Genomic DNA, 26,577 nt, shown 5'->3' with positions numbered 1-26,577 from the left:
ACAGCGTAAGTTCACTTCTTATAAACCTCATATTTTAGAAGGTGGAAGAACTGGATGCTTCATTATTTGTATATAGATGCCTTATGTTATGAAGTTTCCTTCTGTCATATGTCCATTGTCCTTGACCTCATTTCTTATGGTGAACAAGGTTAAGTTTTGGTATTCGATTCCATATATCAGATACTATAAGCAATATGTCTTCTATATTTTGTGTATTGAAGGATTGTAAGGTGTACATGTGCAACAGGCAGATGTCGTCTGATCTTGACCTCATTTTCATGGTTCAGTGGTTAAAGTTAAGTTGTTGAGTTTTGTTCTTTTACTAATACTTTATGCAAAAGGTCAACTATATTTGGTGTATAGAAATATTTTATGATGTTCATGTCAGTCACAGGTTTTATTAACCTGATTTTTGTGACAAAAATGTTGGTTATTGATTTGGGGATGTACGGCGGTCGGCAGCCAAATGCTGTCATTGAAATTTACTCATGAACCGTTCAACCAAAGCTTTTCAAATTTTAATATGTTGTTACTGACAACAAAATGGAGGTCAAGTTCAATAACACCAATTTTGACTTTTACTGTTCAGGAGTTATGGTTTTTGAAAGATTGAAAAATGGTGTTTCCAGTTGTGTCAGTGCATTTACTCATGAACTATTCCACCAAAGCTTTTCAAATTATACTATGTTGTTACTGATGACAAAATGGAAGTCAAGTTCAATAATGACGATTTTTAACTTTTACTGTTCAGGAGTCATGGTTCTTGAAAGATTGAAAAATTGTATTTCCAGTCATGTTGTTGCATTTACTCATGAACCATTCAACCAAAGCTTTTTAAATTTTAATATGTTGTTACTGATGACAAAATGGAGGTCACATTTGATATTGACGTTTTTCACTTTCACTGTTCATCAGTTATGGTTCCTGTGATATTGAAATGCCAGGACACAAATGAATGTTAATAAATCTGGTTTGCTGTCGCTCTGACAACCTCTTGTTTGACCTTGATCTCGTTTTCAGTTTATTGCTATGTTAAGTTTTTGTAATTTGCTCGGGTTTTTTTTGGAACTATAAGCAGTAGGTCAAGTATATTTGTTGTATGGAATGATTGTAAGGTGTATAAGTCTGGAAGGTATCATCTGACCTTGACCTCATTTTTCATTGTTTAACATTATCTTTTTAATTGATTGTTAGTGTTATAATGCCACTTTTGTGCTATTTCTTGGCACCTAGCTTATGGGCTTTAAAATATATCGTTCAAAATACAATTTACTTATTTATATTTATTAATTTTTATCTACAACTTTTAGAGACAATCATAGTACAACATGTTTGTAAGTGGATTTAACATTCTGTGAGGATCAGTTACAACATTCACAAAAATCTCAAGAAAATATGGCAGAAAATATATACATTTTTGTAAATTCATACACACAAAGATGCTCTGTTAAACAAAGGAAAACGATTATAAGAAGTGATTCAGTCGCCTTTTAATGTCACTTTGTGTAAAAGTAGTACATGTACAAACATTTATTGTAAAATATTGTTCACATTAATATAAACTTTTGCTCTGTAAAGGTTACATCTATCTAACTGATATTTATAATTATGTCTTTAAAGACGTAATTCATGATCAATAGCTTTTTGTACAGGTCATCACTCATCATGTGTAAACATACCAGTGGACAGTATATTTGAGCTTACTCTTTTTTTTTTATGTTATTTGTTGCTTACTATATTCAAAACATATAAACTTCCTTTCTGAACACAATTAAAATCTACAACAATGCCCAAATATCTTAGAGATACATCATGAAATGTACCTAAAATGAGATTGTACACCTCCTAAATTACCAGTGATTAAGAAATACAGAGTTATTATCATTTTTATCATCATTGAGTAAATTAGGTTGACAAATTATTTGTTTAAATAATGATTCTATAAACAACATGCATAAATGTATGAGACTTTGATTTGAAAAACAATATTAAAATACAACCAAGAAACTCAGTTTAAACTTTTCTGATTCTTTATCTATGGGTTGTGATGAGCAAAGCTAAACAAATAAAAATAGAGATATAATTCATATATGAAAAAAAAAAAATTTCACATGCTTCATAGAAGTAATTAGTTTCCCAGTTAGAATAATTTAAATTTAGGATCAAAGCAAAGCGTACAAATCTTAATTAACAATTTACTTACAACCAACAAACTTTTGGGTTTAGGTAAACAATTAATTAGAAGTTTAAAAAGTTTCTATGTAATAATAAAACCATGTGCTTTACAAGTCTTTGTTCTTCCTTTTATCTTTTATACCTGAATCATAGCTACATAAATGAATGACAAGTTGTGAAAATAGCTCTATTTGCAGCCTCCTAGATTTGACTCAAGCTAGTAGTATGAACACCAGAGCAATATAGTGGATTTGTAAAAAAAAAATGCTGGTTGATATGCTGATTTTCCCCGTCGCAAAGAGGAAAATGTGGCAATATAATGAATGATAAACATGCATAAAGATGAATATAAATCACAATACCCTGTGACAAAAAAACTTACAAAAATCTCGTTATGGCACCTATTAACTATATCATACAACATTACACCTATAATATGTGACATTTTCTTATAATATTATTTTCCATCTCAAAAAAAATGTTTACACAGCCAACTTTATAGCACTTTTTGTAATTAACTGAATCAAAACAAAATGGGTCATTTTGCACACTTGTAGCCTGAACAATTTATACAATTGTATCTTGTCAATAATAAAAACTAAATTGGAAAAAAATCAAATTAAAATTTGTCACTCTTATCATGATTTATGTAGATTTAGATATTAATCTTGTCCGTGGTAAATTGAACTGATATTTAATGTTTAAAAATAATACTACAGATTAACTAAATGCTGTCAACTGATTGTCAAGTGTGATTTGATAAATTATCCATTTATTTATCATTGTAGAATTAGATGCATATTTCATTGAATATTGCAAGCCAGATTAGAGTTAAGGCAATCATTGAATTATACAATTGATTCTCTATCATAAACTGATGTGCAAATCAAAAACAAAATTTGTTTACATGAAACTACATTTATGTCATAAGAAATAACTTGAAATTTTTCAATTAAAAACATAACAATGCTTTAAACTTCAATATCTTATAATAAAGACAGAAAACATTTGTAGTTTTTTCATGATCACAATCGTCACTAAAGTCTTTCAAAACAGTGAGTGCTAAACACAACAATGAATCTAATATAAATCAAATTTTTGGAAAAATACAAAATTAACCTCCTACAAAAAATACAACTTATATCTGTGAGTGTACATATATTTTATATCATTCATTTTATCTACATCCATAGCAGACATTTATTTATCCCAGAATTCCTCACAGACAAACAAACAGTACTAAGTAACAGCTATGTACAATAAATTGTGCAACTCCATTCCATCAATAGCAGAATAACAACAATACAGTAAACGTATGGACTAACACAACATTAGATGTAAAACAACCAAACTATGAAGTACTTTCTACACTGTCTGATTTCTCTATACTTAATTGTGCTATTTCTTCATCTAGTTCTTCATCGTTTCCTTCACTATAGGACAGGTGTGGAGACAGACGGAATCCTCGTGTTACGTAGGTAGATAGTTTTCCTGTTGATGCTAAAAGTAGACCAAGGTATGGTGCTGATGGCTTCATTGGTCGTGAAAGGTATTCTGGGTGATACTGCACTCCTACGTAATATGGGTGACCTATAAATAAAATATTAATAAGGGTTTGATTAATGACCTTATAACCTTCAGTTGCATGACATATAAAATAAAAAATTTCCACAATCAATCAATTTTAACTTGAAATCTGAAACTTTTGACAATAGCATTGCACATGGTTTCTAAAAATCTAGTAAAATATGTAGATAACAAATTTTATACATTTAATCAAATACAAATGAACAAATTGAATTTTACCTGATGAAATTCTAGTCCTACCTAAAAGAAGGTACGTTTACAAAGAATTAATGTGATTAGTATCAAAATGATAAACATTCAAGAAAGTTGAATGAATAGAATTTTTATAATGAAATATTGACTTAACATACAATATTAGACAAATTAAATATTTAAGTCAGATATTGTCTTCTCTATTTAACAAATGTTATGTTAAAAAAATCTTTTATTTTGGGACACATGTTATGCATTTCCCCTCCTAAAATTATCATTTACCAGTTCAATAACATCACACTAGATAAATGTTACCTTGTAGCTCCATTATTTCCATTCTTTCTCCATCTTCACTTCTACCAACAAACTTCATCCCTTCACCTTCTAACTGTGACACAATTGTAGGATTAACCTAACATAGATAAATATTATAATATAGTTATTGATGGAGACTTTCTACCTACATTATCATTAACTTACAACTGTAAATGCTTTCATACCATGAAATAAAACATTTACCATGTTATTGATAAGAACGTTTTTTTTTTTATATTCAATACTAGAATTTATGATCTGATACAGGTCACTCAAAAACTAATGGGTAAATTTTCATTGAAATAATAATGAACACACATCGATGTATTATGCAGAACTGAGAAAAATTTCCTCTGCTCCCACTTACCACTTTGGATTTTTTGTCATTTACAAAAATAGTTGACAAGGAGATAGACAGAAAAACAAAATGAAAAAATATAGAGTTCACGAATTCATGATATAGGGGCCTAATCATATCCTGATAACATCTTCAGCTGACAAACAATTAGAATAAAATATCAACATCAACATGCTTCTTCAGACTACACCTAGTTTCCTAATGCCTGTAAAGCAAGACTTTGGTTAGCTTGCTTGCTTTGATTCTATATTTGTACAATTGTAATTTGGATAATGTACAATCAAATTAAATATAATATATACAGGTTAAAATATGCCTATATATATTGTTTGAAGATGTCAATGTTAATAACAAAGCAACAAAACCAGATGCTCCGCAGGGCACAGCTTTATACGACCGCAGAGGTTGAACCCTGAACAGTTGGGGCAAGTATGGACACAACATTCAACTCTTAATTTGGATTGTGATTAAATAGTTGACACAGCATTGGTTTTGGACACAGAATGAATGTGGTCTAATGAACTTAAAATAATTTTTTTGTCTTTGAGCAATCACTATGCTGTTGAATATTAATCCTCTCAAAAAAATGTTTGAAGAAATTTTCTTTTTATTTATGAAATCTGAAATGAGAAAAATTTAACCCCCCCCCCCCCCCCCCCCCCACCATTTTTTTTCACATCCCCCTTTCCCTTTTTTCAAAACTGATCTCAATTCAAATTTCTAATGGAGTTTGCAACAATAACTACTCATTTAAATACATCATAAAATATTAAAATGTAACAAAAAGTGCTTGTTATCACTGAATGGTAAAGATTGTTTTAATTTATCAGTTGGTAGTAAAAGTGAATATACATTGTGTATTGTATAAAACAATGATTTAAGTTGATTCAACATCTATTCTGGACAAAGAAAGATAACTCCAATCAATTGAAAACTTCTTGCTATTGTACAATATTGTGCAATTAGATATTTCTTGCTATTGCGCAATACTGTGCAATTGAAAATATTTGCTATTGCACAATACTGTGCAATTGAAGATTTCTTGCTATTGCGCAATACTGTGCAATTGAAAATTTCTTGCTATTGCACAATACTGTGCAATTGAAGATTTCTTGTTATTGCTGAATACTGTGCAATTGAAAATTTCTTGCTATTGCACAATACTTACTATAATAATTTTGGATCCTGATTTGAACCAACTTGAAAACTGGGCCCATAATCAACCAGGTGCTCCGCAGGGCGCAGCTTTATACGACCGCAGAGGTCGAACCCTGAACAGTTGGGGCAAGTATGGACAAAACATTCAAGCGTGATACAGCTCTGAATTTGGATTGTGATCAAATTTTGACATTACATGTTTTTTTTTTTACACAAAACAAATGTCAAGATTTTACAAATCAATTAAAAATTTCTTCTTCAAACTTTTTAAATCTAAAATTAAATAGTTGACACACCATAGGTTTCTGACACAGAATGAATGTGGTCTAATGAACTTAGAAGTTTTTTTTTGCCTTTGAGCAATTCACTATGCTGTTGAATATTAATCCTCTCAAAAAAATGTTTGAAGAAATTTTCTTTTTATTTATGAAATCTGAAATGAGAAAATTTAACCCCCCCCTTTTTTTTCACATCCCCGTTTCCCTTTTTCCAAAACTGATATCAATTCAAATTTCTAATGGAGTTTGCAACAATAACTACTCTTTTAAATACATCATAAAATATTAAAATGTAAAATAAAGTGCTTGTTATCAATGAATGGTAAAGATTGGTTGGTAGTAAAAGTGAATATACATTGTTTATTGTATAAAACAATAAAAAAAACTTCATCAGCAACATTTTATATTGGCAAATTTTCAATGAAGTTATTTACATAAAGTTATTGGCAAATAAAAATAGAAAATGACATCATAGTCATGTCTGGCAAATGTCCAACATACATTATCTAAAAACATTTTAGATAAGATAAGGAAAAAAAGCTTCATCAGCAACATTTTATATTGGCAAATTTCCAATGAAGTTATTTACATAAAGTTATTGGCAAATAAAAATAGAAAATGACATCATAGTCATGTCTGGCAAATTTCCAACATATATTATCAACTACAAAGAAAGATAACTCCAATTGAAAATTAATTGATATTGCACAATATTGTGCAATTAGATATTTCTTGCTATTGTGCAATACTGTGCAATTGAAAATTTCTTGCTATTGCACAATACTTGATATGGAATCCTGATTTGGACCAACTTGAAAACTGGGCCCATAATCAACAAGAGGCTGTCATAACGACAGCAAACCGGATTTATTAACATTTATTTGTGTCCTGGCAATATCACAAGAACCATTACTGATGAATGGTGAAAGTGAAAATCGTCAATTTTGACCTCCATTTTGTCATCAGTATCAACATATTAAAATTTGAAAAGCTTAGATTGAATGGTTCATGAGTAAATGCAACAACCTGAATGGAAACGCCATTTTACGATCTTTCAAGAACAATAACTCCTGAACGGTAAAAGTCAAAATCGTCATTATTGAACTTGACCTCTATTTTGTCATCCGTAACAACATATTAAAATTTCAAAAGCTTTGGTTGAATGGTTCATGAGAAAATGCACGGACACAACGGGAAACACCATTTTTCAATCTTTTAAGAACCATAACTCCTGAACTGTAAAAGTCAAAATCGTCATTATTGAACTTGACCTCCATTTTGTCATCAGTAACAGCATATTAAAATTTCGGAAGCTTTGGTAGAACAGTTCATGCATAAATGCACGGACACGACTGGAAACTCCATTTTTCAATCTTTCAAGAACCATAACTCCTGAACAGTAAAAGTCAAATTCGTCATTATTGAACTTGACCTCCATTCTTTCATAAGTAACAACATATTAAAATTTGGGAAGCTTTGGTAGAACAGTTCATGCGTAAATGCACGGACAACTCCATTTTTCAATCTTTCAAGAACCATAACTCCTGAACGGTAAAAGTCAAAATCGCCATTATTGAACTTGACCTTCGAATAGTTGTCAGTAATAACATATTAAAATTTTAAAAGCTTTGGTTGAACGGTTCATGAGTTAATGCACGGACAACATTTGATTGCCGCCCGCCCGCCCGCCCGCCCGCCCGCCGTACATCCCCAAATCAATAACCGACATTTTTGTCACAAAAATCCGGTTAAAAATCAAAGTACATATTTAGATAAAGCATATCAAATAAGCCCAAGAATTTAATTTTTGTTAAAATCAAACTTAGTTTAATTTTGGACCCTTTGGACCTTAATGTAGACCAATTTGAAAACTGGACCAAAAATTAAGAATCTACATACACAGTTAGATTTGGCATATCAAAGAACCCATTTATTCAATTTTTTATGAAATCAAACAAAGTTTAATTTTGGCCCCCATTTGGACCAACTTGAAAACTAGGCCAATAATTAAAAATCTAAGTACATTTTTAAATTCAGCATATCAAAGAACCCCAAGGATTCAATTTTTGTTAAAATCAAACTTAGTTTAATTTTGGACCCTTTGGACCTTAATGTAGACCAATTTGAAAACCGGACCAAAAATTAAGAATCTACATACATAGTTAGATTCGGCATATCAAAGAACCCCAATTATTTAATTTTTGATGAAATCAAACAAAGTTCAATTTTGGACCCTTTGGGCCCCTTATTCCTAAAAACCTGTTGGGACCAAAACTCCTTAAATCAAACCCAACCTTCCTTTTATGGTCATAAACCTTGTGTTTAAATTTCAAAGATTTCTATTTACTTATACTAAAGTTATGGTGCGAAAACCAAGAATAATGCTTACTTGGGCCCCTTTTTGGCCCCTAATTCCTGAACTGTTCAGACCTCAACTCCCAAAATCAATCCCAACCTTCCTTTTGTGGTCATAAACCTTGTGTTTAAATTTCATTGATTTCTATTAACTTATACTAAAGTTATTGTGCAAAAACCAAGAATAATGCTTATTTGGGCCCTTTTTTGGCCCCTAATTCCTAAACTGTTTGAACTAAAACTCCCAAAATCAATCCCAACTTTCCTTTTGTGGTCATAAACCTTGTGTAAAAATTTCATAGATTTCTATTTACTTAAACTAAAGTTATAGTGTGAAAACCAAGAAAATGCTCATTTGGGCCCTTTTTGGCCCCTAATTCCTAAAATTTTGGGACCAAAACTCCCAAAATCAATCCCAACCTTCCTTTTGTGGTTATAAACCTTGTGTTAAAATTTCATAGATTTCTATTCACTTTTACTAAAGTTAGAGTGCGAAAACTAAAAGTATTCGGACGACGACGCCAACGTGATAGCAATATACGACGAAAAATTAAAATTTTTGCGGTCGTATAAAAAGCAAGCCTACCAACATTTTACTGTACAAGCATTAGGAAATTAGCTGAAATACAGGTGATAAAATTGAGAATGGAAATGGGGAATGTGCTAAAGAGACAACAACCCGACCATAGAGCAGACAACAGCAGAAGGTCACCAACAGGTCTTCAATGCAACGAGAAATTCCCGCACCCGGAGGCGTCCTTCAGCTGGCCCCTAAACAAATATATACAATATAAAAAAGAAGATGTGGTTTGATTGCCAATGAGACAACTATCCACAAAAGACCAAAATGACACAGACATTAAGAACTATAGGTCACCGTACGACCTTCATCAATGAGCAAAGCCAACACCGCATAGTCAGCTATAAAAGGCCCCGATAAGACAATGTAAAACATTTCAAACGAGAAAACTAACAGCCTTATTTATGTAAAAAAAAAATGAAGTTCAGTGATAATGAACGCCATACTCAACTCCAAATTGTACACAAGAAACTAAAAGTTAAAATAATACAAGACTAACAAAGGCCAGAGGCTCCTGACTTGGGACAGGCACAAAAATGCGGCGGGGTTAGACATGTTTGTGGGATCTCAACGCTCCCCCTATACCTCTAGCCAATGCAGAAAAGTAAACGCAGAACAATACGCATATTAAAATTCAGTTCAAGAAAAGTTGGAGTCTGATGTCAGAAGATTTAACCAAAGAAAATAAACAAAATGACAATAATACATAAATAACATCAGACTACTAGCAGTTAACTGACATGCCAGCTCCAGACTTCAATTAAACTGATTGAAAAATTATGTCTTCATCATACGAATATCAGGCACAATCCTCCCCGTGAGGGGTTTAGTATCATACCATCATAACATATATGAGAAGAACATAACCCATGTCATGCCAACAACTGGTTTTTAAATAAATAAGTTTAGTTCCGATGCAAAGACCCTATAAGTGAATCAATATTAAAGCCAAAATATGCAATCTTTAATGACCTGACAACAGTATTGTAACGTTATCCCTTCTTAATAAGTCTATTTAAATGTTTTGTTAGCTTCTGCGGTGAATACTGACATTTTTGTGCTTTATAAAGAATATTACCTCATATCTGTGTCTATGTCTTTCTTCTACAAAACTTTGTTTACCATACAGTTTTCCTGTAATTGAATTAATAATAGTGGTATTCAATATACATATTCATATCTATGTTCATGTGTAGCAAATTGAATCAAATGAAAAAATGTGTTCTTCAGTGACAAGCACAAAAGTTCTGAAAGTGGAAAAATAGCTTTTCTATAGTTTTATAGAGTCAGTGTCCACTATCTTAACATTTTTATTTTATTTTCAAAAACATTTTTTTTCTTGTACTGTTTATGACAGTCAATATGTCATAATTAAAATTAAAAATCTGTAGTTTGACGCAGAAATTTCTTAAAAAATTTGAAGACAACAGAGTTTCTATCAGATTAGAAATAAAATGATCTGTTAATGTATTTATAAATTTCAATCAATCTCTTTTTTTCAAAATTTTATATTAGAAATTATTTTGAAAATTTGTCATATAAAAAACCTATAATATGAATTTCAATATATTTGGTTGCCATATTTTTCACCCATTAAATTAGAGTATACATTGAAAGCTTGTAATATTGCATATTTTATAATGTTTTTTGTTCACTATCCTTACAAAACTTTTCTACAAAATTTTATAAATTTCAAAGGACATAATCTGAAATCCAAACCAGATTGGATTTGATTTGACTGATTTTTGGTGTTTTAACACCACTTTTAAGCATCACATTTAGGCTACTTAGTGGCAGCCAGTTTTTATAGATGGAGGAAGCAGGAGTGCCGGGAGAAAACCACTGACCTTGGTTAGGAAAATGATAATCCTAGTCAATTAATATTGAAGTATAGTGCACCCGGACCAGTGGGGTTTGAACTCACAATCTCAGTGATTACAGTAGTAACTACTTAGACCACTCTGCCACCAAGGCCCAGAAACAAACAAGATTAGAGATGTTAATTTGATCCTTAACTGAAGGATATAGTTAGCATTTTTTTTACGATGTGTTAAGACATTCTTTTGTGTCTTTACGAAATTGCATTGCAATTCATGCCAGGTGAGCCTAAAACAGATACATAGGCTTAAATAGAAATATATATTCTATCTAATCAAACCTATCATATGATTCCAACCACGATACAAAAATTAACAATATCACAAAAATTTCATAATTTTCAACTCACTCAATATAGAACTTTCTGTATTGAATAATGTTTTTCTTTTTCCTAATCTCATGGTGCCACCCATCTGACCTGTGTTATGTTCTGGCATGTCTATCACCTGAAAACAATAAAATAAAAGATTTTGGGTGATTTAAAGGTTGGTTGATACTATAATGACATGCATATGTCTTGCTTGTTGGCTTGCTGTCTGTTTGACATATACAGACTGTTTTCCCTTGTATTCATAAGGTAAAGAAAGCAAGGACAGCCAGCTACTCTTAATGATTGTTGGTGTATTTCATCATTGTTGACTTCAAACAAAATCAGGGAAATAATTCTGATAGGTGATCATAGGAGCTTATGACAAATAAATGGTCTCCAAAAAAAAAAGATACAAGATAATCTTGGTGTAAACACAAATTTCAAGTTCAAGGAGTACCAATATTTAAACTTTATAATTAAGGAATGAATGTGAATGTTTATTTTAAATTTGGTTTAAATGATTTTTGAAGAGGAAGTGTTTCTCATCAATTTCCATAAGAGTTTGAGTAAAGCATGTAGAAGTCATTTTTCCTTTGAAAGGTTTGTCATTTACTTTTGTACAAATGTAAAATCTTAATTTCATAAAAAATCTAATGGTAACGTCAATTCACCAAAGTTTAAAGGAAACTGGTTTAAACATTTTTGGTAAACAAACGTAAAATCTTAATTTAAAAAAAAAATCAAATTGTAACTTTTGTCAATTCACCAAAGTTTAAAGGAAACTGGTTTAAACATTTTTGGTAAACAAACGTAAAATCTTAATTTAAAAAAAAAATCAAATTGTAACTTTTGTTAATTCACCAAAAATTAAAGGAGATTGGTTTCAGCATTTTTGAGTTGTTGGCTGACATGTAGACGACAAACAGACAGACAATGGTATACCATAATACCACCCCTAAACAGGTGTATAATAAAAATTATTTATTGACAATAATAAATTGTATCATAACACAACAACATAATGCAACAAGACAACACATAAACTTACAACTGGATTTTTAGTTTTGGGATTAAATTCTGTAGAATGGGCATCCTCTAATCCTAAAACATTTCTGGAATATTCTATCACTGCACACTGTAAGCCTAAACATACACCTGTAACAGAAAGTTGAAGTATTTAAATATTATATTAATTTGGTACAGTTTTTAACACCCGTCCTTTTCTCCTTACAAAATTAAACATTCAAAAGGATGAGAGAGTAACCCTTAAAAGTTAGAAAGTTTACACCAAAAACTAATAAACTTTACATAGATTAAAACTGATATACCATCATGTTTTTTCATACTTTTATTCACACTTGTTGCTGTGTATGAAATATTGTAGAATGATGATACTAGAATTCAATAAAAAACGGTTTGCTCTTGGAATGTTTTAAGAAATAAAACTTACTTAAAATCTGGTGATAAGCAGAGAAAAGGATAACTTTGAGCGGGGAAGTTCTTTTTTTTTTTTTTTTTTTTTTGGTTTATTAAATTCTCTATTGAATTTATGATAATCAATTTTCAACTTCATTTTAGACTTATTCATGTCCACATTGGCATTAAAATTATGATTTTTATGACTTTATTTTAGATTTTCGTTATTAGAGTAATGCATGTCTTGCTTCTTATTCGTACCTAAAAATGGTTTGTTATTTGTTCTTGCCCAGTTTGCTGCTAAACATTTGCCTTCTACTCCTCTCTTACCAAATCCACCAGGTACCAAAACTCCACTGAAAATAGAGTCAATGTAAAAATGAAATGAAGAATAAAAGAGCATAAAAATCAATTATTAACTTGTTTATTTACCACAAAAATAGGATAGTATACTGAATTTGACAATTCTTCCTGTAGTCTCATTTTGGACCCTTAAAAGTACGAGAAAATTAATGCTATCACTACCCCAAAGTATTACTTGCAAGCCTCAAGACAGGTCCACTCATATTCATGAATCATCAACATCAAATTCGTGTAAAAACATTAGTAAACAAGAATGTGTCCTAAGTACACAATGCCCTATCCATACTATCATGTTCTACGTTGAATGGATTGTGAAAATGGGGTAAAATCTCTAATTTGGCATTTGAATTAGAAAGATCATATCATAAGGTACATGTGTACTAGGTTTCAACTTCATCAAAAACTACCTCAATCAAAAACTTTGACCTAAAGCTGGACAGATGGACGTACAGACAAATGAACGGACAGACGAACAGACCTGAAAATATGATGCCAATAAATGGGGCATACAAATAATATGCTAGTATCCATTAAATACAGATTTGGTCTGTTTGAAAAAAACCTCATGTTGTGGAATAAGATAGATTACTTACTTGGCACTGACTAGTTGATGCCATGCATCATGGTATTTGGATGGATTTTCTTTCATCATTGCTGCTTCCAAATGATCAGCTTCTATACACTGAAAAAGAGAAAGATAGGTTATTTTTCATTAAATGACTCATCATAATCCCAAAAGTCTCTAATTTTAACTTTGTTTACTCCATTTTTGAAAACTTACAATTTAGTTGACCTTTAGTCCTTGGTGGAAGAATGGGACTAAGCATTTCATGTGACAATCATATAATGCATCCTTTAACATCTATATGACTCAAGCCTAGTCTATTTTTTTTAGTAGATACTTGTCTCTGTGGCTTTTTAGGAGAAAGTACTCTTTACACAGCTTTTGATGCAAGTCTTCAATAAGGATAAATATAAAACACTTAGAGAGAAGACTAAAATCTATACTCTATAAGTATAACATGATCAAAATTAATATAGTCCTGGTTAAATGACTAACACACAATGAGGAATGTTGTAATGACTATAACAGACAAGTAAGCATCTTCTAGCTGTGTTATTGGTATAATCTTACCCTAAGGTTAAGTCTATGACTAACACACAATGAGGAATGTTGTAAGGACTTTATAACAGATGAGTAAGCATCTTCTAGCTGTGTGTACTTTCCTACTAAAGCTATTGTTACTTCCTTCAACAATCTGTCATGTCTAAAACAAAAATGTAGAAATATAAAAATTCATTGTATGATTGTACTGGAGCAAAATCCTAACTTGATCTATTACTTGTCATAGTGTTTAACTGTATAACAAATATTAAGTCAATATCTTCAAGTATTAACGAAAAAAAAGTTTGGAAAACTGATTATTTTAAATATGTGAATTTTCAAAGTCCAAGGACCATAACTCCAAACAAAATCATCAGACCGGACAAAATTTAAACTTGATTTGTAACTTGTCATAATAAAACTATATACCAATTATCAAATCAACATCTTCAAGCATGATGAAAAAAGTGTGGAAAACTGATTTGCTGGACTGACGAATGGACAGAAAGAGTGCAAACCTAAAGTCCCCTCCGAAAAAAAAAAAAATGTTTCTTGACAAGTATGGTAACACAAATACATATCATATTGTAACTTAAATATCAAAGTATATAATATCATCAATAAATTATAGAACATTGACTGGATGGAATCTAAATAATGGTCACTTCACTGCACTATATTGTTTTTTAAAAGGTAGTGATTAATCTTGGAAGATAAAGATATCAAGTAAGTACCATTCGATTTTGATTGCATGAGAAGATTTAGATATCAAGTCAGTACCATGGGATTTTGATTGCATTTAATCCAATCTTTACCCCCCAAAAATTATATAGAGGGTAGGAAAGCACTTATTTTTATATGCTTAGGGCAGGTCATGAAGTTGAAATTGTGTGGTTAAGTACGTATGCAATTGTATGGGTGATGACAATTACCTACCTATCAGATAAATCTTTCCACCTCATCATCATTCTACTACCAAAAGGAGAACTAGATGTATTGATTTCTAATTTCTCCATCAGAAACTTGGACACTCCCTGAGCATGTAGTAGTAGAGGAACTCTGAACAAGGAGGACACGTCATGGATTGAAAATACCTGCAAGTGGAAAGTGGAACATTGCATATGCTGTTTCTCTTCTTAGTAAAATTTTTATAAAAGAATTAAAAAATATTTCAAATTTAAGAAAGATATATGTTTTAAAATTCTTTGAAAAATATGTGTTATGATTTTTGAATCCATATAAAAAAACCTTATGTGTATCTTTTGACAAGTTAGTTAATTTTTTTATGTTTTACTGGATTTTTATTCCTTTTTTATACCAGTGTATTTTTTTATGACAAAAATCCAAGAATATGTGTGTCCATTGGAAACCGTACCCAGCCAATAAACAACTAACTTTTAAGTGATCTCAAGTCGACAACCTAAATATTCAAGTTAAACATGTTAAATGTCATTACAAACATTATTGTCAAAGATCTTTTTTGTCGTAGTATGCAGTCCAAATATTCAATGGAAATGTACCCTTTTTCGTTGTTTTTTCGTGGAAAATCAAAATGAGTACTATTTGTGACGTCATGAATAGAACGCAGGAACGTCGATTGGTAACAAAAAGACTTATTTCTATCTAGCCACTGTATTAGCTATTATTCATTGTGATATTGGTCAATAAATTCCTATTTGAAATTTAGTCTAAATAAGGGGGCCCTTTTAGTGCCTTACCGGACCTACTCCTTTAGCATTTACATAAAATAGTTATATATTTTCTTTCTAATGTCAAAGACAGATTGTTGACCCCTAGATATCTCTTTAGATTTTGTTACTTGTAGGTTGCTTACATATACACCACATATTTCCTTCCATTTATATTGGACAGGCTGATACATTTTTAAATACTCTTCCTTAAAATCAGCATATGTTACAGTAAATTTTAAACCAATGTAAATTTGTTTAAAAGAAGCTCTCCCCGTTGTAATTTTTTGATTTTCATTTTTCTAAAGGCTAAATCAGAAGTCTTGTACAAAGTTGCTCCACACAAAATGTTTGTGTTAAATATAAATATGTTTATCCTTACTTGTTGTGGTTTAACATGACAAAATAGTGAGATTTTAGCTTTAACTGGATCAGCTATTGGTAGAGTACTTCTACATACAATCTGAAAACAAACAATAAATTTCAAAGTATTACATACATCATGTACATCGAGAAAAAAAAATTGAAAGAAACTTCTACAACTAGCTTTAACTACATAAGGGATTCATAATATACTTTTACATATCTGAATAATTTATCCAATTAAGTTTGTCAGGTTTTTTTTTTTAATATACTTTAATCAATGAGTAGCATAAAGTGGCATAGGGGAATATATATGAAGACACACAAAAGTTAACTTGAAAAAAAACCTACAGCATTTACTCATATACTGTGGAAATAGGACGTTTTTTCATATATACTAATAGACGCTATCATACCAGATCTGGACTTAATCCTAAACCACGCAGTTCTCGCACACTAGCCTGTGTGGGTTTAGTTTTTTGTTCACCTGTGGCTTGTGGCTGAAAAAAGAATCAATTAAAACTGTAATTTGTACCTCCTGTCATGCCTGTATATGCATAATATGACACAAAAATATTTCTGAGGTCACCATACCTGCAAACTTTTCAAAATGCCTAGGGGGGTTTTACGTGCAAGATGGCTTTCAAAATAGTACAAAACCTTCAAAGGGGCCTTCAAATTCATTTTAAAGATGTTTATTTGCTTCTTCATACTTATACAATCACTACCAATTGTAAAATTTTTTGTTTTATTCTAAATTGTGGATTAAAAATTTCCAATTGGGAGCCTCCATGGGGGAAAACCCACAAAATAGTGACAGTTGACAGGTGTGGGTCACATTAAAATCAATCAACTCAAATAAGACTTTCATTTTTGTATAAGTTCATTTCAAATTCTGCTCTATCATTTTATATGGAACTTTGTGTGTTGGCTACATTTTGTGTAGATTCTGAAGTTAGTATTACATGTATATTGAAATGAATATCTAAATGAATGAAGTTTTTCGTGAGGGATATTTAAATGTTTATTGCTGGTGTTTTATCTTCACAAGAAGCTGGTAAACCAGATGCATTTTTGCCGAAATTCCAAATATTAAAATTAAATTGAAAATTTAAATATTATCCTTTACTGAATCTGAAGATACCCTCGCCTAAAAGTGTACAAATCATTTAAAACATTTAACTATAATAGCTATGTTCCAATTTGATATTTATAATCTGCAACCTATTTCTAAAATTTAGAATTCTAAGCCATTTTACCTGAGGTACTAAACTGACATGTACTAAGCAATAGTCTTCTCGTTTGATTCTGAAGTGGAAAAACTGTCTGAATGCTTCAATGAAAGGCATGCCCTCTATATCTCCAATGGTTCCACCAAGCTGATAAATTCAAATAAATACAGAACATAATTATCATACTTATAGTATTCAACAGTATTATGGCACATCAAATAATAGGATATCTTTTAACACATGTAAGAAGTCAATTTACCAAAGATAGTCCAATTTATTCAGTTGATATATGTTATATAGAGAGTAATCTAACTATACTTATAGACTAACCAAATTAAAAGCTTACAATAAACCATAAAGGAATTAGTTAGTCTTTTCTATTTGACTTTCAAGTTTGTTTTATTAAGAACCTGCCTTCCTGGTCTACTTACAAAAGATAGACCCGGGGAGGGGAAACATACATTCTTTTAAATGTGGCCTGATCCTAAATACCAAAATTATTGACAATACAAACTTCAAGAGTTTTATGATCACCATCTACAGGTATTTTAGCTACTCACCTTTACAATACAACTTTAGGAGTTTGATGATCACTATCTACAGGTATTTTAGCTACTCACCTTTACAATACAACTTTAGGAGTTTGATGATCACCATCTACAGGTATTTTAGCTACTCACCTTTACAATACAACTTTAGGAGTTTGATGATCACCATCTACAGGTATTTTAGCTACTCACCTCTACAATACAACTTTAGGAGTTTGATGATCACCATCTACAGGTATTTTAGCTACTCACCTTTACAATACAAACTTCAAGAGTTTTATGATCACCATCTACAGGTATTTTAGCTACTCACCTCTACAATACAACTTTAGGAGTTTGATGATCACCATCTACAGGTATTTTAGCTACTCACCTCTGCAATACAACTTCAGAAGTTGATGATCACCATCTACAGGTATTTTAGCTACTCACCTCTGCAATACAAACTTCAGGAATTTTATGATCACCATCTACAGGTATTTTAGCTACTCAACTCTACAATACAAACTTCAGGAGTTTGATGATCACTGTCAACAGGTATTTTAGCTACTCACCTTTACAATACAACTTCAGAAGTTTGATGATCATCATCTACAGGTATCTTAGCTCAGTGTTCTCCTTTTTTCACTAAGGTAAGGTGGGCGTTTTGAAAAAAAACACTTGCAACCGGGTGATTTTTTTTAATATTTTTAACCGGGTTTATTTTTTGTTTACTGTGGGTTGGGGTCACAAATAGAAGGATAGTAATATCCTTCTGTGACGATTAGCCATTTAAAGTCCTGTTCATATTTATCACCACCCCTCAAATGAGGGGTAACCTCTCAATGTCATAACTAACCCTTTTATAAGGGGTACATTTAAAGAGAAACAAATGAGCACATATTTGTTTCTGGCCTTTTTATCATTATGGACATTAAAAATAATGCGACACTCTTTTAGAAAAGTTGTACCAAATAAAACAATTTTCCCCCTTTTAAGTTAAAAAATCTAAGTTTTTCTTTTTCTTTTCTTCAACAGTAATATGTCCCCTTGCCTGAGGGACAGTCCCTCATTTAAGGGATATCCCTCATTTTGGGATTGTTCCCAACCTGTTTATCTTCGCGATCGTCTGTGTGCCTTTTCTAGTGTTTTGATACTTTTTTTTCAATTTCAACAATTTCAATTCAACTATCCGTTTTAGTTGACTTATATGGCTTAGAATTTTCCTTATCACCATCGTCATCTGCCTTTCCATCCCCCCGATTAATAAAACAAAACATTGAAATTTGACGATCCGCCATTTTTGTCAATGAAAACAAATCTGCGAGGCGCGATTAGTATTTAAATTTTTACGGTGCGGAACCGAAAAAAATCCGGAATTTGAAAAAAAAGCCGACCACCTCCTAAAATGGAAAGGTGGTCGGCTTTGAAAAGAAGGTGGTTGGCACACCCGGCTTAAATGCCGAATGGAAAACACTGTTTAGCTACGCACCTTTACAATACAATTTCAGAAGTTTGATGATCACCATCTACAGGTATTTTAGCTACTCACCTTTACAATACAACTTTAGGAGTTTGATGATCACCATCTACAGGTATTTTAGCTACTCACCTTTACAATACAACTTTAGGAGTTTGATGATCACCATCTACAGGTATTTTAGCTACTCACCTTTACAATACAACTTTAGGAGTTTGATGATCACCATCTACAGGTATTTTAGCTACTCACCTTTACAATACAACTTCAGAAGTTTGATGATCACTATCTACAGGTATTTTAGCTACTCACCTTTACAATACAACTTCAGAAGTTGATGATCACCATCTACAGGTATTTTAGCTACTCACCTTTACAATACAACTTTAGGAGTTTGATGATCACCATCTACAGGTATTTTAGCTACTCACCTTTACAATACAACTTCAGAAGTTTGATGATCACTATCTACAGGTATTTTAGCTACTCACCTCTGCAATACAACTTTAGGAGTTTGATGATCACCATCTACAGGTATTTTAGCTACTCACCTTTACAATACAACTTTAGGAGTTTGATGATCACCATCTACAGGTATTTTAGCTACTCACCTTTACAATACAACTTTAGGAGTTTGATGATCACTATCTACAGGTATTTTAGCTACTCACCTTTACAATACAACTTTAGGAGTTTGATGATCACCATCTACAGGTATTTTAGCTACTCACCTATACAATACAAACTTCAGAAGTTTGATGATCACGATCTACCGGTATTTTAGCTACTCACCTCTACCATACAACTTTAGGAGTTTGATGATCACCATCTACAGGTATTTTAGCTACTCACCTCTACAATACAAACTTCAGGAGTTTGATTATCACCATCCACAGGTATTTTGGCTACTCTCTCAACCCAGTCCATTATAGCATCTGTTATATGTGGTACAACTGTCAAATTATAAAACATTGAAAAAATTATTTTTCTGAATTTATTTGCTTTTGAATCTAACATGTCTAAAGTATTTTAAAGAAATTGTTGAGAAAACAGTAATGAAAAATCAAACGATATCTAAAATAAACATCTGCAGGTAACATGATGAACATGTAACAAGACATTTTGTCTTGACAAAAGAGGTCTAATATCTGACATTAACATATTATTTTTTTTACAAAAATAAAACATTTGGTCTGCTTATTACTAGTTTCTATGACTATTCAACAAAGTTTGCTACTTCCTCATGAAAATCCTATCTCAGTTTATATTGGATATTCTATTTAGACACTTGAAAATTCTACCTACCTTGAACTGTTTTGCCAAGGTAATCTCCCCTTCTTTCTTTGTTGATAACATGTTGGTAGATCTTTCCAGTTGTAATGTTGTTGTCACGATGAAGCGTGATGTCCAGGAAGCGTTCATAATTTCCAAGGTCAAGGTCAACTTCTCCACCGTCATCCAAAACAAAAACTTCACCTATAAGGCCAATTAAAATTAATTGATAGATTTTCATCCCCGCCCGCCCCTCTGAAATCTTCCCGCCCCAATTTTTTTTATATTTGAAAAAATTACGATTTCCGGATTTTGTTTATTTCCGTTACCGGTAACCGTCGATAATTTCGTTTCATGTAAAACTTCCTGTTTCAAATTTCGGTTTTCGTATTTCTTAGAGTATTCTTACTGAATGATTAAGTCGATATATTCTGCTGATCTATGATGACAACATCATTTACCGAGAATATAGATTGATTACGAAAGGGCGTGAAATATTCGTTTTACGAGTAATACGCTGTGTCCAAGAACGCAAATCGCCGTATGTCACAAATGACACAATTAATTGTGAGTAAAACACCTTGGATTTATTTTATTTATCACTGACTTTGTGTCAAGATGTTTGGACTGTGAATGAAACCCAAAAGCATAAGATTCACGGAACACATTTGACTGGAATAAAAAAATAGACCCAAGCCTGATCAGTTCAACTTTTTAGATTGGTGACCATATATTGAGGTTAGAAAATCGACAAACATGCGCATTTTTAATTTATTAATTTATAGCAAGCTCTTAGATTTAGATTTAGCCATGCCTTTCGTTCTTTGTAGAAAAACAGCAAAAATCCTCTGTCCCAATACCCATGATAGAGTCATTAAACAACTTTATGTTCTACATTGTAATTATATTTGCATCTTGCAATAATAAAGACCAACTCTATTATTTCAACATTGTTTGAGTTTTCATTTTATTCTGTACTTATCATACTCATATTGCATACCAATTCATTTGCTTCATTTTATTAGGACAACAAAACATTGCTTAGAAAGCAAAACACATTTGATGTAGGTAGTCCAACTGAAGAGAGCATTTCTCCACATTTCTGCTGTTTACTATAAAATAGGTTTCTAAAGCGGCAATTACATGTAGAAAAGTGGTTGCCAATCAGAGATATATATATATATTTACAAATTTGAAAAAGAAGTACCAGCATATGGAGTATGTGTCTCAATTGATACGTTACTCTACAGCTAGCTCAAAGTACGTTGATTTTGTTGAACGAGGAATACTGCTTTCTCAAAAGTTGCTTAGACAGGGGTTTGAATCAATCAAATTAAGGTCATCACTCAAGCAATTTTATGGTCGCCATCATGAGCTGATCGGCCAATATGACAAATGTGTGTCAGAAATCATATCTTAGTGATTTTCTTCCTCAGTCATAACAGCCATTCCATCATTACCGAACTGAACAAAGAAATAACATGACGAGTGCCGTATACGGTGCAAGAAATGCTTTCCCTTCCGGAGCACCTGATTTCACTCCTGGATTTTAGGGGAGTTCGTGTTGTTTCCTACTTATTATTTGTAATTGTTGATGTAAATGTCTTTTGTAACTGTTGTTTTTAAGAGTCTTTGGTTACTCCTTGGTTTTAATTGTTATTGTCTTATACACAATAGCTTATGAATGTATTTACATGATATGAGCTTATTATTACACTTGCATATATCAATAACACGTGACAAGAAGGTTTCATATGAAATAAAATTTAAAAAATAAAATCCTCCCACCCGCCCCATTTTTTTAAAAAATTTGGATGAAAATCTACTAATTAATTTTAGTTGGCCTAATGAAAGTTTTCTTTCTTCAAATGATCGATCTTTTCTATAATTTACCATCTTCAATATATTAGGTCTCTCCTTATATTTTTCTTTTTATTGAAGCTGTTTTTTACCATGTTTACTAAACAAATCTTAAAGTTTATTCTTAAATGGTAAAACAAGATTAAAGTTAATTAATCTGCCTGGTATTGTATTATTTACACCACTTTTTTTTTATTCTAGCCCTTCCTGATTTTTTAAATTGACATTGAAGTAAAAGCTAGTAATAGTAGCTTCTCTCATAAATTCAAATACTTCTTTATAACTTGGGCATTCATTTATATCAAGTGCTAGAATTTTAAACAATTAATATTTTACATCTTGTCATTGACCTGCCCACAACTACATAATTTAAAGGATACATGTGTAATTAATGCAAGAATGTATGACATGTATAATGCATACAAAGATCATGTATTTTGTTTTGTTTGCTATGTTGTTGAGTGTTTGTCTCACTGAGTTACAACAAAAGTATCCTTTTATTCACATAAATAGTGTTAAACAAACCATGTTCATAAGGTGAGAATGTGCCAGCATCAATGTTTATATAGGGGTCAATCTTGATAGAGGTCACTCTGACACCACATGACTTCAGGATCATTCCCAAGCTGCTAGCAATAACCCCTTTCCCTATTCCACTGATAACACCACCAGAAACCAACACATACTTCATGGCTTTAAGCATTCCTGCCAGGATTCTGAAAATATCAATTACATGTACTAATCAATTATTATGAGGCAGGCATTACCTGTAAATGGGGACAAAGTCTTTATGAATTAATTTTTTGTAACTTTTTTTTTGATTTTTTTTTTAAATTTATTTTTCTACTGTTATTAGGGACTTTGTCCCTATATTACGATACAATACCGATATACCCTCCTTAGTCATGATTATGACCAAGTTGTTATCCTAATGGTAAGATTTGTTTGCTTAGAGACTTTCCTTTCAAAATTTACCTACCAGTTCCATATTTTTGTTATGTTACTTTTTTGTACTAGAACTATGTTTGATTCAGAAATTAGATGTGCTTGCCGATATTAAATGTAAAAATAGCACTGTACCTTTCATAAAAAAAAGGCAGTGTCTGCGCGTACCCGCATGCGGGTACGAATAGTCAAATTGACATTCGTAGGCTGCACGTACCCACATCCGGTTTTATAATAAAATGCAATCGGATCGGGAATTAAACGTGAAATATGTATACAGAAATTATCGATAATATGGGGATTTTGAGTAGAACGAGTGAAGATTATGACAAATTATATTTTCGAATTGTATTTATTAGTTAATAATACATAATAAACCTAGCAAATTAAATGCACACTGATTGAAAATGAAATCTACAGTCCCTGTAAACTAGTCCTATAATATATAATATCCGAATTTTAAGTTGCTTCCACTCTTCAGAGGTAAAATATTTTTTGATGCGCTGAAGGTCTAAATTTTTGTCAAATATTTTAGTCATTTATTAACGAAGCTTTCATAGAAGAATATTGGCATCGGCCTTTGTTTATCAGAAATAATGTATTAGGCCTTAATTTTTCCTGTCGAACTTTTTTAGAATTTTTTGCCTCCGTGAATACAGGTAATATGTCTTCTGTTAAACTTTATTTCCTCTTTATTTTTTGTGTTTCCAGTTCTTCTTTTCTCTGCAGCTGCAATTGATTCCGAGTTTGTTTTTATATACAATTGTATAAAATTTACCGACTGATACTTTTGAACAAATTGTTCCAATTCATGATAACTTTAAAATGTCTGCCCCACATGCATATCAATCTTTTCCCATTTTAAGAATATTTATTAACCGAGAAAAACTGTTCACTTACCTATATATAAATGTTTTCAAAGTAGTTAATTAAATTTATTCACTAATTGCGACAATTTCTGTATATATTTCACGTTTAATTCCCGATCCGATGGCATTTTATTATAAAACCGGATGTGGGTACGCGTAGACTACGAACGGCAATTTTGCTATTCGTACCCACATGCGGGTACGCGCAGACACTGCCTAAAAAAAAATCACTCTCATGAAAGTAGTTATATATAATTTGATAATATACAGTATATCATTATTATCATGTATAATTATTTATTTTTTTAATGAACTCAGACCATAATGTCATTCATGACAAAGGTTAGCTGCGGAACCGTAACTCTTATGGTCCTTTTTTATTTTTTTTTTTATTTTGCGGACCGCAAATAGTCAAAAAATAACAAAAGGACCTAAAGAGCTACGATACCGCAGCTAGACAAAGGTAATCTTCCTCGTTTTAGTTTAATATAAAAGGTTCGTATATAAACTTTTTTATATGTTGATAAAATGGTCTCATCTAGATCACATACGAAAAAGGAAAATAAATGTCATACCAAATATGAGCAATTCAACAGTGGAACATTGTGTATGTAAATTTAACTATCCTCATCAAAACACGTGCAACAAAAAATATGCCCCGACTAAAATGTAAACACATTACATCAAAATAATATGTGTTCTGACATTTCTGTCTAGCTGGTCTTTTGCTTTTTTGTATTTTAAAATGTTATAGATTTATATCTGATTCCTTTCACCCTTTTTGTCATAAAATTAAGGCCAGATCATACAACCTTGTTTATGTTCCAACCTTGCCGCCAATCCTCAGGAGTTAACGATAAGATGGATTGATAAGTCAGGAGAATTCCCGAGTAAATCAACTATTTCTGGTTTACGGTTTCTTTGAAATCCAGTAAGATTAACCAAAGTACTGGTATACTGTTGACTCGAATACAAAAAAAAAAAAATTTAAATTTAAAAAAAAATAAAAAAATAAAAAAATAAAAAAGTACGTTTTTTAAACATGTGAACATGAAGAACTCTGTTTTTTAAAATCTTCATCTTCTTTAGGTTTTCAGTAGTCCTTCTGTAATCCTTACCGCCTGTCATAGAGGAATAAAATCGTATTATTTATAACGGAAAAGCAATGAACATGATGAATGAGGTTAACAAATGTATTAACAAAGAAGCACAAAAGCATACTTATTTTGATGTATGCTTTTTTGTGCTGTCAATATAATGGAATTTAATGCGAATGTCATTCAAGTGAGAGATTTAGCTAGCCTGCTATAAAATATTTTCTACAAGATAAGAAAATGCTTGTTGGACCAAGTCAGGAATATGACAGTTGTTATTAATTTGGTTGATGTTTGAGCTCTTGGTTTTGCGATTTGATGACAGCGTCACTGATGAGCCTTTTGTAGACGAAACGTGTCACTGCGTCTGGAATTATATCGTACAAAAGCATCCTTGTATCTTAGCTGCGGAACCGTAGCTCTTAGGTCCTTATGTTATTTTTTGACTATTTGCGGACGGTCCGCAAATAGTCAAAAAATAACATAAGGACCTAAGAGCTACGGTTCCGCAGCTACCTTATATCTATGATGAGTTTATTCGTTATTGATAATTAAGGGACTTTCTTTTTTTGAATTTTCATCGGAGTTCATTTTTTTTTTTTTTTTGTCATTTGACTTTTTTCATTGATCTAAAGATTATTTACTTAAGAATTGAAAGCTTCGTTTTGTAATTTTATTGGGGTGTGAAAGTGTTGATCAACCCTAAACTATTACTAAAAGAAGCATATTCAATTCTTATGATTACATTTTTTTATGTCAAGGTAATGCAAAATCGATTTCTATCATTTATTTCTTAAGTTAACCTCTGCACTTTATTGTGAGGACACGTGTCATCATGAATGTACTTTGCACTTCATTGGGATATGAAGATCAATTTTAGTATGACGCGCAAGTGTTTACAGTTAATCCAATCAAAATAACGGATTCTTCCGCCGGAATCATACATGAAATGAAATTATTGTTAGATAAATCTTAACTCTCATATTTACTAAGTATAATAGTCCTAGCTTCTTCTTCTCTGGATCTTTACACCCTTTATAGGGTAATTATACTTTCGCATGTCGAACAGTTCCACCATAAAAATAAATGAAGAATAAATTAACAATCGTAACACAACAATATTATATACACTATTTACATTTTTTAACTTTTAAGTCTTTATGTGTTTATACAAGGG

At 31.5% G+C, this 26,577-nt stretch overlaps 1 protein-coding gene across 2 annotated transcripts; it reads right to left on the bottom strand.

The window, feature by feature from the left end:
* Positions 1-1,268: 1,268 nt before the first annotated feature.
* On the bottom strand, positions 1,269-25,226 carry LOC139490672 (CTP synthase 2-like). 2 transcript variants are annotated; one of them, XM_071277587.1, is made up of 16 exons: positions 25,119-25,226; positions 23,018-23,208; positions 20,666-20,836; positions 20,213-20,313; positions 17,381-17,500; positions 16,538-16,621; positions 16,141-16,221; positions 15,007-15,164; positions 14,101-14,233; positions 13,559-13,647; positions 12,864-12,958; positions 12,235-12,341; positions 11,226-11,322; positions 10,077-10,132; positions 4,270-4,366; positions 1,269-3,765 (listed from the first exon to the last, which is right to left on the bottom strand). In XM_071277587.1, the coding sequence occupies exons 2-16, from the start codon at positions 23,193-23,195 to the stop codon at positions 3,527-3,529; spliced, it is 1,806 nt and encodes a 601-aa protein (XP_071133688.1). In that variant the 5' UTR covers positions 23,196-23,208; positions 25,119-25,226; the 3' UTR covers positions 1,269-3,526. The 2 variants fall into 2 exon arrangements, with proteins under 2 accessions (XP_071133688.1, XP_071133689.1); XM_071277588.1 differs by having other exon boundaries at positions 24,882-25,169.
* Between the last annotated feature and the right edge of the window lie 1,351 nt (positions 25,227-26,577).

Source organism: Mytilus edulis, chromosome 10 (genome assembly GCF_963676685.1).
Source record: "Mytilus edulis chromosome 10, xbMytEdul2.2, whole genome shotgun sequence".
Lineage (NCBI taxonomy): Eukaryota > Metazoa > Mollusca > Bivalvia > Mytilida > Mytilidae > Mytilus > Mytilus edulis.
The sequence above is the reverse complement of the archived record's forward strand: the minus strand, read 5'-3'. Positions and strand labels throughout refer to the sequence as shown.

Bases quoted from the DNA above. Each gene is read 5' to 3' on its own strand.
- LOC139490672 (XM_071277587.1), bottom strand. From the start codon at position 23,195: ATGCTTAAAGCCATGAAGTATGTGTTGGTTTCTGGTGGTGTTATCAGT. The intron at 14,234-15,006 runs GTAGGTAATTGT...TTTTTGTTTTAG, and splicing joins TGGAAAGATTTATCTGATAG to ACATGACAGATTGTTGAAGG. The intron at 3,766-4,269 runs GTAACATTTATC...TTTTATTTATAG, and splicing joins GGAAATAATGGAGCTACAAG to GTCACCCATATTACGTAGGA.